This window comes from Gopherus flavomarginatus, chromosome 1 (assembly GCF_025201925.1).
Source record: "Gopherus flavomarginatus isolate rGopFla2 chromosome 1, rGopFla2.mat.asm, whole genome shotgun sequence".
NCBI classification, from domain to species: Eukaryota; Metazoa; Chordata; order Testudines; family Testudinidae; genus Gopherus; species Gopherus flavomarginatus.
This window is the reverse complement of record NC_066617.1, coordinates 245,371,753-245,387,375: the sequence shown is the minus strand read 5'-3', so window position 1 is coordinate 245,387,375 and position 15,623 is coordinate 245,371,753. Positions and strand designations below refer to the sequence as shown.

General features: G+C 46.1%; 1 protein-coding gene across 7 annotated transcripts in view; it reads left to right on the top strand.

Moving 5' to 3' along the window:
- The window catches only part of LOC127032191 (cohesin subunit SA-2-like), a 98,397-nt gene extending 86,977 nt beyond the window's left edge, over window positions 1-11,420 (top strand). For 6 of the 7 annotated variants that reach the window (XM_050919233.1, XM_050919214.1, XM_050919223.1 and 3 more), the window contains 4 exons: window positions 5,064-5,254; window positions 7,486-7,660; window positions 8,623-8,710; window positions 9,760-11,420. In XM_050919233.1, coding sequence (XP_050775190.1) covers window positions 5,064-5,254; window positions 7,486-7,660; window positions 8,623-8,710; window positions 9,760-9,999 — 694 coding nt within the window. In that variant the 3' untranslated portion in view covers window positions 10,000-11,420. The remainder of the gene's footprint in view (window positions 1-5,063; window positions 5,255-7,485; window positions 7,661-8,622; window positions 8,711-9,759) is intronic. The other variant, XM_050919252.1, reaches the window with a different exon arrangement.
- The last annotated feature ends 4,203 nt before the right edge of the window (window positions 11,421-15,623 follow it).

The following is a 15,623-nucleotide window of genomic DNA, read 5'->3' as shown; positions in this document are numbered from 1 at the left end:
TTCTTCTCTTTTCTTCCTTAGTCAGTGGAACTCCAACTTTGACTTCTGCAGCTTTTTATGTATCTGACTTGTAAAATCAGTAGAAATAAAAGAACCCCCTCTTGCACTTTCAAAGAAACAAGTATCTTGTAAGACTTGGATGCTTATGATTAAATATGAATAAATGATGGTGAATTTCTGGGCAATTTATAATAGTGCCAATAGATAAAATTTTCATGTCAGAGAAGAAACCAGGCAGAAAGTAGGAAAAAAAGCATGCTGCCTTCATCCTGCCATGCCCTGTGTAACTTGCTCACTACTGGATTCTTAAGTTTACTGGTTATAGCATCAGCCTGGGTTCAGTTAGAACTGATCTTTCATGGAGAGCTTCAAATGACTCATGTATGCCAAGGATTAAGAGTGGTAAGATGTTTAACCTCATGCTACTCTTAGTCCGTGACAAACAAAATGTATTCAGGATTCAGTTACACATAGAATGCATATCGAGAAATGAATAAGATATAAAAATGCAATGTGCAGGAGAAAAATGTGCAGTGTGCAGATTCCCTTTTCTGACCTCTGATTGTGTGATTTAGATCAGTCTAGAAAGGGTAATTACTACTAGTTATATTTTTTCCAGCTAGAATCTCTTGTGTGTACTACTAGATTGAACCTTCCACAAACTTCTGTTTAACTCCGCCGTCACAATGTGGCCTTGGTTTAAGCAATTGTTCTCTTCCATTTGGTGATCTTTCCCACCCCCAGGTGGATTCCTGTTAATCCATTTACCAATTTGTATTAGGAGAGTAACTCTTTTTTAATGATAAAGGAAAATATTTCATCAGCAGGATGGACAGGCTGGTAAATTTTCATGTGATTTTCCAAGGCCGTGTCTAGTTTTTTTCCAGTGGATATATTCCAAGAAAGCAGGAATATCCCTACTACTAGTTTGCTCATCTTTTGACCACTCTTGTGAGGAACCAAGCAAGAAACATTCCTAGAATTTACCTTCAGCTGTCTGACTTGCCCGCCTATGTTGGAAATAAATGAAAAACAGTAAAGTTCTTAAGGAGGAGAAAATTGCAATTTTATCTACAACTCTATATTCAAGCCATGTTTGTAAAGTAACAGTTTCTATTCTGGGAGGCTCAAAATGACTTGCAAGATCTGGAGATTATATTTCCTTTTAGAAATATTTAGGTTTAGTTGCACCATAAATTACAGGATGGAATGTTTTAAGTCAACATGAACTTTTGAAAAGAAACATCTGGTTATTTTCATTTTTATTATTAATCAGGCACAGGACTGGTGTACAGACCTGCATAACATTCGTGAATGCACCTATAACACATGATATGGAGAATAAGGACATTTGTTAGAAAGGGGTATAGCCAACATGTTCTAAGTATATGGAGTTTAGTGGTAAAATATTTTACTTGTCAGTTGGTGTTTGCCACAAAATATACCTAGAAACAATTTATTACATAAAAAACAGTGCTAAGGTCTTGATCCCTGAAAATAGGAGTGTTTCCATTGACATCAATGAGAGTTGAATTAGACCCTAAAATATTAATTACAATACACACTTGTTTGAAACCAACATATTACATAATCAGTATGTTGAGTCTCCATTGCCTCCAGGATGCATGACTCTAATCATATGAGTTGTCCTCCCAGAACTGTCTTTTCTTGTTTTGATGAAAGCTCTGATATTTTCCAGGCTGCCTTCAGAATTAGAGTAGTAATAACAATATAAAATTATAATGAATATAATTATTATATAATTACTTATTTTAAAATTTATAAAATGTTCACTGTGTGTGTGTGTTCTAAGGTGAGATCTGGTTTAACAAGCTGTGACGGTGCTGCCCGTGGGAGCTGGCTGAGGTCACTCAATTAGAGTGAACTGCAAACAAAATGGGGCAGACAAACCCCAGAAGCTGGTTGTTATTCCAATACTTAGATTTACCAAGCCAGCACAGAACAGCTTCTATAGTACCTCCCTGGTTACTTAGAAGTTCAAACACCACAGTTTCTGTAAAGTGCCCAGCCTTAGACCGCTGTCCAGACACACATGTCAGATATGATGCTGCTTACTGAAAATCCTATCTCCTCATATAAAAGAAAAGGTTCTTCCAATCCCAAAGGATCAGCCATATACCCAGGTCCAATTATAACTTAGATCTTACCCAAAATATGCACTTAGTCAATTCTTATTAACTAAGCTAAAATTTATTTTAAAAGAAAAGAGAGTGAGTGTTGGTTAAAAGATCAATATACGTACAGACTTGAATTCAATTCTTGAGGTTCAGATACATAGTAGAGATGAGCTTGTAGTTTCCAAAAGTCCTTTTAGAAATAGTCCATAGGTTATAATCCAATCTCCATATTCAGGGTGACTCCAGTCAATGACTGGGGATCTCAGTCCTTATGGCTTAAGTTTTCCCCTTCTTGAAACTCAAAGCAGATCTGAGATGAAGTAGGATCGTGTCCCAGGGTTCTTATACATTTCCAGCAGCCTTTTGGCTTGAGAAAACAATAGGCTTAATTTTTTTTCTCCCAAACATCCTGGCAATTAGCACAGGATAATTTATGCATTAAACAGTTCAGATACAAGTTACCACAACCTTCAAAGAGACACATAGACAATAATACTATTTCACTCAAGTATCTTCCTAAATGTTAATATTCCCTTTTTGATCTTTGAATTAAAGCCATGGTATAGACAAGATTTATTTGCTTACATCACAAGACCTGAGCAGACATCTCCCCTTCTACCTCTAACAATGCAGACTTGCATTTCAAAGCTCTATTTATTTACATATTTTCCTAACACGTCTCTAAAGTTCAGCCATGGATCTAGTCAGTCTGTGAGTTAATTAACTCTTTCTGGCCCTGTCATCCTTCAATGAGACATTAGATCAGACTCATAACGTCACACAAGGCTGGGTGGATTGGCAGTGATGAGCTGTAGCTTGAAGGGATCGAGCCCTCCCCCTCTTCCTAATTCTGAGTTCTGATGCCACATTTTGTATTGCTGATAAATCAAAGGGAATGGCTCTTTGGGTTTCCTTCCACTCTGCCATTGAGGAGGCAGGACTAGACCTTTCAGTTGCTGGGGAGGGGTTATCTTGCAAGAGAACAATCCAGTAAATTGCTTCCTGGCAGCAGCAACAAGCAGTTACTCTCCCTGTGCTAGAGTGTAGGAAATTGGACTAAAAGATGGATGTGGCTCTTTAATTATTGGGAATCAAAAGTTGTTTGTAATGTTCTGAGCAATCTTTCAGCTTCGGAAGCACTTGCACTGATTTTTTTTCCCGGAAGGGGGAGCCAGGCCCTCCCTCTTTCCGTTGCTTGATGGATCTGGTTCTGCCTCCCCAATTGCAGAGCAGAGTAAAACAAACCCAAGTGTAGCCAGGGCCAGCTCCAGCGTTTTTGCTGCCCCAAGCAGCGGGAAAAAACAGAAAACCCCCACGATTGGCAGCACTTTGGTGGGAGCTCAACCGCTGCTGCTTCATTCTTTAGTGGCAATTTGGCAGCAGGTCCTTCCCTCCAAGAGGGACTGAGGGACCCGCCGCCAAATTGCTGCCGAAGAGCTGGATGTGCCGCCCCTTTCTGTTGGCCATCCCAAGCACCTGCTTGCTGTGCTGGTGCCTGGAGCCGGCCCTGAGTGTAGTGCTCCTCTCCACCTGGTTACCTCCTTTAATGCCAATCTGCTTACAGGTTTTGATAGACAGGTCTGGGTTCTTTTGGATCCCGCCACCCACTAAACAGGGTGTATCTTCTTTCTTTTTTCCTATGAAATTATTTGGCAGTGCCTCCACCCCCCTCGCTCCTTCCTGGTAGGCTCACCAGGGCAGCTTGGGTGGAAAATTCTAACTACAGAATAATCCCCACTTGCTCGCCAGATAGTTGGAGACTTCCAAGAAATAACACAAATACATAAAAATGTATTCAACACAATCATTATATTAAACAGGAGACAAATACAACATAACAGGGTGAAACCACTATTTTTAGGGTCACCAGTGCCCACATTGAAAATATCCGTGACTTGATGTAGCAAATGTAAAATTAGTGTCCTGCTGGTACGCGTACTTTGCTGGGGCCCTTGACCTACATAATTCTTCTCTGCAGTGGTTTAGCTGTGTGGCTGACTGGGTTCAGTACAGCCCAAAGGACTCAAGTGGGAAGAAGTGGTAAATCCCTCCAGAGTTGTAATATGCAACAGGTTATAAAATCCTCAAACCCTTACTCCCTGGCTTTAGGTCACAGTTCAGGCCGTAGGGGGTTGGGGTCCCCAAAACAAATTTCCTGACTAGCTAACTAAAAGATGGTGCACTCTCAAACTCCGTGAATGATCCTCAGGTTCGAGGATGACATTGGATGACTCAGTCACTGCAGAGGGGCTGCTGTCTGCTGGCAGGGATCCTCCTCAGGCAGGAATCAGGCTGCATTAGTCCCAGGATTTGCCCTCACCACAAAGGGGTGCAGGCCTCAAGGTGTAGGTTATACAACTACCCTAACATCCAAACTGTAGCCTCCTAGCCCAGCCTCCAGTCACACACACAGCAGGCAGCTTCTCTGGACTAGCAGCCAGAGCAGAGCTGACCAGGTGGTGATTGGTCTCCCCTAGGGAGCTGGAGGGTGAACTCAGCCTGGCTGGGGAAGTTTCCCAGCAAATGCTACAAATTGGGAATCATCAGTGGGGAAGGAAAGACCCAGCTGAGGGATCTGCCGTCAGGTTCCTAGAGGCCATTTCTCAGGGGGAACCCTGCCTGCAGGCCTGGGACTCCCCAGCTCCCCACACAGCCAGTCCTGCCCTTGCCCTGGCTGGCTCCAGACTGACTCCAAAATGACTTCTCCCCTTTCCTGAACTCCCTGGGAGGGGCATCACACTCCCTATTGGTTGCCAGTCAGACTCTGAGTTTGCCTTGGCTCCCCCTCCCTGAGCTGCCAGCAGACAGAGCTCCAGGAATCTAGGTAATCTCCTTGGGGGTTACACAAGTGTAGGAAGGGCTAGCCTAGCCTAGATAGCTACAGAAGAGACTTTGATTTTTCTGATACTTCTCATTTTTCTCCAGGTACAGTTACCTGCAGAGGTATATAACAGAGCCAGCATCTTGCCGAGGAGATGAATGGCACCCCTTGGTTTGGTACAGGAACTCTTTGCTGGCAAATGAAGATGAGGAGAATTCTGTTATCAGCAGTTTAAGAGAATGGTCACCCACAAGCAGATCTAAGACATCTTCTTTTAAAAGAAAACTGTCGAATGGTATGAAAGTTCCACCAGCTTGTTAAATCTGATTGGTTGTGTCCTCAGTAAAAATGGATTTCTTAACATATCGCATTAATATACTGCACTGCATGGGCTGTTGTAGACTTGCCCTTCTAAACCCTATATTTTTCCCTTCAGAGTTGTTTTTTTTCCATCATTCACTAGAGAGAGGCTTGGTCCTGTGAGCTGGCTCCCAGACATGGGAGCCAGAAACTCTCGAGTTCTGTTCTAGTCCCTGCTATCATTCACGCCTTATGTAGCCTTGAGCCAGTCACTTAACCTCCTTGCTTCAATTTCTCCATGTCTACATGTGGATATTATTACTTGACTCCACACAGTGGTATTGTGAGGATTAGATACGTTTTATAAAGCCCTATGATAATGAAAAATTATTTATAGAAGTGCTAAGGATAGATTCTTAGTGTTGCCATTTTTGGGATGTATTATGTTAGGAGAAACAAAGGGAATCCTCTCCAGAGCATCCTTTAATTCCTCCCTTCTGGCTTACAGCCATTCTCAAGGCTGTGCTTTGCACACCTTCCTTCATCTGAGGAGTTGATGGGATTCACTTCAGAGCCCAGTATCTATGGGGACATGGGGTGTTGCCGCAGCATGTCACAAAAGATGGTCTGCCTTTTCAGAGGGGCTACGTGCACAGTTTGTGCAGCACTGACAGTGCCCACTGGTGTGGGGAGGAAGAGTCAGGGCCTAGAAATCTAAGCTGGAGGTCTCATGCATGCTGTGCAAAATCAGCCACTGAGCCACTGACCTGGCCGTTATTTTTGTGTTTTTGTATAGATTTTAGCTGGGTCATTCAACACAGTGGAATTTTAAAATGAATGCTTTGTCTCCATGACTTTAGCTTCCACAGCTGCACCCATTGTAACAAATGCTGCTTTTTCCTCTCTCTTGGGCTGTTTGAAGTATTCTCTCAATGTCTCAGAGAGCGAGGATGAAGAATAGTGTTATTGAAAGCCTTTGACAAGGTCCCTCACCAAAGGCTCTTACGTAAATTAAGTTGTCATGGGATAAAAGGGAAGGTCCTTTCATGGATTGAGAACTGGTTAAAAGACAGGGGACAAAGGGTAGGAATAAATGGTAAATTCTCAGAATGGAGAGGGGTAACTAGTGGTGTTCCCCAAGGGTCAGTCCTAGGACCAATCCTATTCAACTTCTTCATAAATGATCTGAGAAAGGGGTAAAAAGTGAAGTGGCAAAGTTTGCAGATAACTTTCTTGAGCAGTTTAGTATCAAGACCAAAATAGACTGTGAAGAACTTCAAAAAAAACTCACAAAACTAAGTGATTGGGCAACAAAATGGCAAATGAAATTTAATGTGGATAAATGTAAAGTAATGCACATTTGAAAAATTAACCCCAACTATACATACAATATGATGGGGGCTAATTTAGCTACAATGAATCAGGAAAAAGATCGTGGAGTCATCGTCGATAGTTCTCTGAAGACGTCCATGCAGTGTGCAGAGGCAGTCAAAAAAGCAAACAGGATGTTAGGAATCATTAAAAAGGGGATAGAGACTAAGACGGAGAATATATTATTGCCCTTACATAAATCGATGGTATGCCCACATCTTGAATACTGCGTACGTATGTGGGCTTCTCATATCAAAAAAGATATACTAGCATTAGAAAAGGTTCAGAGAAGGGCAACTAAAATGATTAGGGGTTTGGAATGGGTCCCATATGAGGTGAGATTAAAGAGGCTAGGACTTTTCAGCTTGGAAAAGAGGAGACTAAGGGGGGATATAGAATCATGAGTGATGTGGAATAAGTGGATAAGGAAAAGTTATTTACTTATTCTTATAATACAAGAACTAGGGGTCACCAAATGAAAATTAATAGGCAGCAGGTTTAAAACAAATAGAAGGAAGTAGTTCTTCACGCAGCGCACAGTCAACTTGTGAAACTCCTTGCCTGAGGAGGTTGTGAAGGCTGGGACTATAACAGCGTTTAAAAGAGGACTGGATAAATTCATGGCGGTTAAGTCCATTAATGGCTATTAGCCAGGATGAGTAAGGAATGGTGTCCCTGGCCTCTGTTTGTCAGAGGGTGGAGATGGGTGGCATGAGAGAGATCACTTGATCATTACCTGTTAGGTTTACTCCCTCTGGGGCACCTGGCATTAGCCACTGTTGGTAGACAGGATACTGGTCTAGATGGACCTTTGGTCTGACCCAGTATGGCCATTCTTATGATTGTCTGTTACAGGGTCCCTGCCTGAAACCAGCCACACTGCGACAACAAACAAGACTCCAGACTTCCTGTGCACTCCAGAACTCACTGCTGCAGCAGGCAAAAGCAGAAAGAAGTTAAAGTCTCAGGATACAACTCTCCAAGAATGTCTGCCAGTCTTTTGTCCAGTGGGACTGAGCAGAAGACATAGGTGAGGGAAAAATGGTTTACAAGCCCCTACGAGAGCTGGGATTTTTCAAATATGCAGACTGCAAAACTGCGTGCAGTTGCTGCAGTGTCTTACAGTTCCTGCCTTGGGGAACTCCTTGTGTTCTCAGTGCTGCTACAGAGCAGTTGTCTGGGGCCATTCACTCCTCTCGATTCTATCTTCCAACTTCTGTGTTCTCCTCTTGGACCTACAGGGAGTGAGCAACCCTCCCCCCTACTCACCCAGACTTCCCTCATCCTATAGGCAGCTGGAGAAGATAGAGGAGGCTTCCTGCCTGACTTCTATAGTTCCCAGTCCCATTGAAAGGACTGCAGAGGGAAGAATGGGGCTTTCCAGCCCCCTCACCTCAGATTTGAATCACTCCCTACCCTTTTGTGGGGAGCAAAAGGGGCTTCCCAGGTACCAGTTACTACCTAGCTCTGGGTTTGGGAATGAAGAAGTGCCCAACACCGTCAACAGAACAGGGCTTCTGGCTAGACTCTATGTGCCATCCAATGCACCAAGGAAACAGACAAATAAAGCAATATCTTCTCTGTAATATCTCAGGTACAGAAATCTGAGATGTCACTTGACAGATTAAAAGGGAAAAAACAAACTCCAGCCAGAAATGCAATTTTCAGGGTGACAGTGCCCACTCTCCTTAAGTGGATTTACTGGACACACTCAGAGGTGGTTTGTTTTATTTTTTTACACTTTTTGGTTGTTTGATGCCAAGTTGCATGAATCAAAATTCATTTTTATCAGAATATAATGAAACTCTTCCCCCACTTTGGGCCAAAGACTGTATGCAAGAATCCTAAAAGCAACTTGTTTCATGTGCATGCAGTCTTTAAAATCTGCCCTCCCTTTTAGCACCGCAAGCAAAACACCTCCTAAGTAGAACTTCCGTCAAAGGGAAGTGTGTTTCCAGGCCAGGAACTAAACTGCTCGGCTTTTCGTTCCAGCGAAGATGTGATCAAGGCAGAAGACTTCTCAGCAGATGGTGGAGCAGAAGATGTAGGCGAAGAAGTGGATGTTGTTGGCGCAGACCAGGTAATGGTCATTTATTTTAGGTTTATCCAAATTTGGCCAGTTGTACTCAGGGGCTGATGTGTGGATAGGGAGAAAAGTGATAGTACATAACCCAACAAGCCTGTCTGTCAAGCTCATGTCTTTGCTCTGCTGTGTACCCTACTCCCCTTTATAGCTGCTAGAAGGAGGGTGGGGGAAGAAAGACTTTGCATTTTTCCCCCAGCCCTAGCTTGACATGGGTCCTTCCTTCTCTTGCTTGTCTGTGGAACCTCTCCTAGTAGCATCTAGGCCCTGTTACATACATTAACAGCTGTCAAAGATCTTTTAAGAGAAGGCACTCATTCCCTGCCTACATACTTGGAAGGCACTTGCTTATGAGCAGATGGCTCTTCCTGGTCTATAAAAGGGACACATTTTATCCTTTAGGGCAGCAGAGTAATGTCCAACCAAGCCCCCTAAATATAAACATTGCCTTTCAGAAAATCCCATTTAATCCTATTTCTTTGTCAAGATGAATTGAGACTATCAAGTTTCCCATGCTGCAGCTGCTTACCTTACTAACTGCTTGAAGCAGGTCAGAAAACTACCTTCCCTGCCTTGCTTTAAGGCAGTGGTCCCCAAACTTGTGAAGGTTGCATCCCCACCTTACCCCTGTCTGTGCCCCCCCTGCCCTCCAGGGCTGGGAGCGGGGCTGCAGGTCTGAGTGGGGGGATGTGGACAGGGGCAAGGGGTCTGGGAGGTGCTCCCTCCCTTCCCCTCCCCCTGTGGGGGCTGGCCTGGGCCCGCCAGGCCCCTCTGAACGTTCCTCTGCACACTCCTGGGGGAGGGTGCCCCACAGTTTGGCGACTTCTGCTTTAAGGGTTAGTGAGATCAGCAGGTGTAGAAGGTGTGCATATTTTTTAGATTATCATTATAACCCTCTTCACCCTACTGGGGCTCCTTTTAGATGCTGTATTGGACAGCATTTTTGGAGGTGGTTCAGGCAGAATTGATTTGTAAATGGCTTTTTTCCATTGTGGTTCTTTCCAGCCTTCACAGATATGTTCATTATGGGACTTTTTGACTTTCAGGTACATGATGGGGTGTATCAACCCTGCACATGGCCAAAAGGTGCTGACCAATCACTGGAGACCATACACCCTCACCCCTGGTACACAGGCTCCAGGTGGAGGGGACAGATAAAAGGACGCAGGGCAGATCAGTCGGGGCTGGAGGAAGAGAAGGAAGAATGTGTGCTGCTGGCTACTGCAGAAGAACTGTTGACTCACCAGGCTGTTGGGACCGTGGACTCAGACTATGCTGCTGACTAGCTGGCCATGGAGCCTGACCAGGATGCTGAGCCGCTGCCAGCTGAGGATATGCTCGAGCTGGACTTTATGGTAGAAAGTGACCCAAGGAATGTGTTGGGAACCGTGGTTTGAAACCTTAATATGGAGTTTCCCGGCTTCACAGGGCCCCAGGTTGGAACCCGGTGGAGTAGGATGGGCCTGGGTTTCCCTAGCCCCGCACTGACCAGTAGGAGTGACTACCAGGGACTCCTGATTTAGATTGATTGTTCACTCTGTCCTGCCCAGAGGGTCAGAGCCTCTGACTGTCCTTAACAGTTGAGTCCTGTTAAGAGGGCCAGGAAGGGGAGCACTCGATGATAAAACTCCATGGCCAGTATGGATACCAAAATGGATGCTGGAAAACCAGCAGCAGGCAACCCAGCAACAGGCGCAGCTGCTGCAGCAGATGGCCAAGCAGGAACAACATGGCCCAGCACCAAGAACAGCAGTTCAAGGAGTTAGCAGCACAGCACCAAATCCAACAGAAGCGCCTGGGTCAGCAGATGATGGTGCTCTTACAACTATCTGGGCTGCCCAGCGCCACTGCGTCAGACAGAGAACACTTGTCAGGGTTACCGTGAGACTTGCCAACATTGGGCTTGAGGATGACACAGGCCTTCTTGGTCATGTTTAAGTGAGTCACCACCATGGTTTGCTGGCCTCCTGAGCACTGGGCTACCCTAGTGGCCCCATACTTGACCAGGACCGCACAGACCGCCTACCAGAACCCTAAACCCTACTGATGCACTCGATTAAGCCAAAGTGAAGGCAGTCATCTTGGACCACACCGGAGTTAACCCCAAGACAGTCCATCAGCAATTTCGAAGGGAGAGATACCTTCCCCAGAGCTTGACCTCAGGCAGTGGCTCAGCGATTCGGGGACTACTGCTGGCTATGGTTGGACCTGGAGAAGCTGATGGGAACATGAATGTCAGAGGCTGTCATCTTGAAACCGTTTACGCAGATCCTTCCCCCTGTGCGGAAGGAGTTTATACATCGACCCCATCTGATGACTCTTGCGGAAGCAGTCTCTCTGATGGAAGATTACTTAGCCGCAGAGGGTCCTGGACTACAGGCACCTAAATCTGGGAGTTGTAGGAGGGACCCATACAAGAGACAGTACAAATCCAAAAAAGGATTAGATCTGGGCTGCGTATAGTAGCCCCAAACCCTGGAGCTGCCCGGAACCCCAGCATGAGACCCTGGGAGGGGGAAACCACACCTGGCAGGCCTGGACCATCATGACACACCCCTGCAATGGAGACAACGAGGGACAGATGTTCTGAGTGTGGCCAGGAGGATCACTTCAGATGCGATTGCTCCTTTATGGATTGTAAAGATGGCCAAAGCCCAGGCCCATGGACCCGGAAGAGAGCCTGCCCGAACTTCTGATCATTGTGCTGGTCAACGGTACCCCAGTAACAGGTCTGGTCAACTCAGGGTACAGCCAGACATCATACAGGCCAACCTAGGGAAGTCACTGGACTGGACAGAGGCTTCTGTATATCTCCAGTGCATGGGGATGTACGGTCATACCTGCCACTAAGGTAAAGCCGGACATTGACTATCACAAGGAAACGTGCCTGGTCGGTCTGGCCATGACAGTAGCATAAACCATGATCCTGGGATGGGACTGACAATGGTTTGGGAAGGTCATGCATGAGTAGGGAGACCAAATGTCAGCGGAAACAAATCAGAGACCACATTTGAGGGGGCTCCTAGGCCAAAAGGAGACTGGAGGGAGAGCTCCCTGACCAATTGGAAGGCCCTGAATCATACTCCGTCGAGACAGTGGTGCCAGAGGAAGTCAGGATCAAGTGGCTAATTGTTGAAGGAGATTTTATGAGGGAGTAGAGAGAAGACCCCACGTTGAGTCGTGCATAGGAACAAGTGACCAACCCTGAGGAGGAGGGGGGCACCAACCGTTACCCCAAGGGCTCTGCTTCAAGGTCCACAATGACCATTTATACTAGATAACCTGAGATCAACAAACCCAATAGTTACTCCAACAGCTGCAGCTATCTGAGAGGTTCTGACGAGGTCTGCTGCAGCTAGCCCACTCATTGCCCTGGGCCAGACATCTGGGACAAGAGAAGACTTTACACAGAATGGCCCTTAGATTCTTTTGGCCTGGCATTCACAAGAAGGTGAGTGATTTTTGTGCTTCATATCCGGAATGTCAATGTGCTGGCCCTAAATGAATCCCCAAGGGCACCCCTAATCTGGCTCCCAGGGGTGGGAGTACCCTTTGGGAGGATCAGTATGGGCCTGCTGGGACCTCTGGAGAAAAGTGGGTCAGGGTTTCACCACATATTGGTAATGGTAGACTTCGTGACTCTTGACCGCAGCAGCATGGCTTTGGGGTAAACTACCGCACCATAGCAATGGGACTTCTGAAAATATTTGCCTCGGCCGTGGTATTGAGGGAGATACTAACATACCAGGGAATCAATTTTTCATTGCAATAAATAGCGGCTTTGTGCAGGCTGTTGAACATTTGTTCCCTGAAGATCTCCGTCTACCACCCACAAACTGATGGTTTAGTAGAAAGGTTTAACAAGACTTTGAAATCTGTTCTCCATAAGTTCATCGATGATGACCTGTGATACCGGGACAAACTGCTACCTGCGTTGTAGTTCGTGGAAGGTGCCCCAAGTATCTACAGGATTTTCTCCATTTGAACTGCTATATGGGAGGCAACTCAGAGGGATCCAGACCTCCTCTGAGAGACCTTGGAGGAGGAGTAGTCTCAGATCAGAGGGTTGGTCCTGTAGATATTACAGAAGGCTCAGAGGATTGGCTCACAAAAACTTGATAAAACCGATCAGACCGAGGAGCAATGATACAACTGAGGGACCCATCTCTGGCTCTCAGAACCTGAGTACTATTGTTGCTCTCCAAGTCCAAGCTGTGGGCCAAATGGCAGGGAACATTTGAGGTGACCCAAAGAGTTGGGCCGGTAGGCTATGACGTTCTCTTACCCGGGTGATGACAAAGCACTCGAGTCTACCATGTCAACCTCTTAATGGCCTGAAAGGCCCAAGAGGGCTTATTGATCATCCCCCACGCCTCCAAACCAGAATTGGGGCTAATACTGTTGGCCTCCCCCCCCCGAGTCAACAATGCTATCCATCAGATGAGAGCTTAGTGGAGAGCAACAGCAGCAGCTGCAACACTTAGTCCAGTCCTCCCCAGCTGTTCTATTGTCTTACCCTGGATGGACGAATCTGACCCACCACCACATAGTTCTGACATCAAGCTTGCATCCTATACAATGTTTTTTTTTTACTAACAGGACTTATTTGAACATTTTTGTTTACATGGAGTTGAGGAGCAGCAGATGGGAGAAATGAAAGATTAAAACTATGTTGCCATTTTCTATGCAAGCTGGACATCTGGTTAGCTGAAAAAACTTTTTTCGTCTTTGAACAATGGTCCCTGCATGTATTCCAAGTGTGGGGGTGCGCATGTGCCCCAGCTGTCTGAGCTGGAAGGTTTTATTAGCAGTGTTCATAGAACCACCCATGTGTCGTGCATCCCCTTGTGCTGGTAGCTGAGCGTATGATAGGTTGTGCAGGTTGATGGGTCTCCAGCTCCCACTTATCACAGCATGGCCCAAGTTGGCACCTCACAGGTGTATTGGAACCTGTATAGAAGTGGTGGGGTTCCTGGTGCCAGAACTGTGGCTCTGCCCCCGCTCTTCCCCCCAGGGCCCTGCGCCTCCTCTTCCCCCTGAGGCCCTGTCCCCTGGCCAGCCTTGAAGCCAGAGCCAGCTGTGGTGGTGGGACCCTATTCCCCCTTCCTGCCACAGAGCTGGTCTGAGCCCATCCTCCCCTGTACAAGGCTGGCCTGAGCCTCACTGTCCCTTTTTGGCAAAACTGGACATTTGTCTCATTTGCTTTTGCCAATTAATGATCACTGGGTCACTAGATAGAGACTCATCTTCTGAGCTGAAGAGTGGGTCATACTCCTGTCATCCAAGGAGTTGCTCCCACCACTCTCCCAGACACTCCTACTTGATCTAGGCACAGGGGTGCTATTGAGTGCTTGGCCTAAAGGTCATTGGGGACCTATGCCAATGGAGTGGCCCTGTGGGAATACATGGGGTTCCCCCCAATTTTGGGGTCCTAAAGACACTCCGGTTCAGTGGCCTCCAAAAGAAGAGGACCACTACCCCATTGGCCAGCCCCTGATCCAAACTCCAGTACCAAACCCAGTGCCAAATTTCAAGAACCAATCCTGCCAACTGAGAAAGGGTATTCACCCTTATCATGGTCCAAAGGATAGAGTTCATTGGTGACGTACTTGATTCTGTCAAATTAGTTCTGCTCAATTACATCCCTGATAAGGTCTCTGCAAGCGCATCTGATCATAACTATACAAGAGTCCAAGTATCCTGGTCACATGGCGTCATGCACATATGTAGTGCAACATGCAAGGCTATGTCTCAGACCTCTCCAAGCCTAGGTAGCCATGGTATACTCCCCTTCACCTGGATCCACTGCTCATGGTTCCGGCCCAGGTCTTCAGCTCACTGACATGGTGTCTGAACAGCTACGTGGTATGTGCGGGGATACGCTTCTCAAAACCACAGTTATCCTTGTCCTTGGTATCTGGCCTATCAGCCCTCAGCTGGGGTCCCAGATACTAAGGACAAGGACAGCTGAGGCCACATGCAAATAGGGAAGAGCAATGTCTTCACTTACTGAATGTTAAACAAGCCCTAGTATCTACATAGAAAAGGCCCTAGACTATTCCGTAAATCCACCCAGCTGTTCATAGCTGACAGGATGAAGGGTCTCCCTATGTCTGCTCAGAGAATTTTGTCCTGGATTACATCATGCATTCGCCCATGTTATGATCAGGTTGGTGTTCCGCCACCAGTTAACCTGACTGCTCGTTCCATGAGGTCGCAAGCACCATCAGTGGCATTCCTAGTACAGATCCCTATTCAAGACATTTGCAAAGCAGTAACGTGGTCTTCAGTACACACATTCTCTTCTCACTATGCCATCACTCAGTCAGGGACAATGCTAAATTTGGTCGAGCTGTTTTGCAGTCAGCATGTTCATGAGTTCCAATCCCACCACCTATGCAACTTCTTGGGAGTCACCTACAGTGGAATGCGTATGTGCAATCACTCCAAGAAGAAGAAACAGTTACTAACCTTCTGTAACTACTGTTCTTTGAGATGTGTTGCACATTTCCATTCCATGACCTGCCCTCTTACTCTTCTACATCAGAGTTGGACAGAAAGAAGGAAATAAGGATTGTGGGGTCAGCAGGATGCTTTACACTGGTGCTATGAGTGCATGGCACGAGAGGGTGTTTGAGCTGCCCCAATGGGTGCTGCTAAGGGAAAAATGTCCAGCGACGGTGCTTGGGGCATGCATACATCTACAGTGGAATAGATACGTGCAACACATCCTGAAGGATAACAGTTTCAGGTTAATGTCCATTTTTTTAAACCTGTCAAGACTCATAAGCCTCCTCCCATGGCGTTCCATGTTTTTGGGGGCCATCTTGCCCTATTTGCCCACAATTTGGGCAAGATCACCATGGACTGTTGGGTTCTGGAGGTCATCCACCACAAATACACCTTAGAA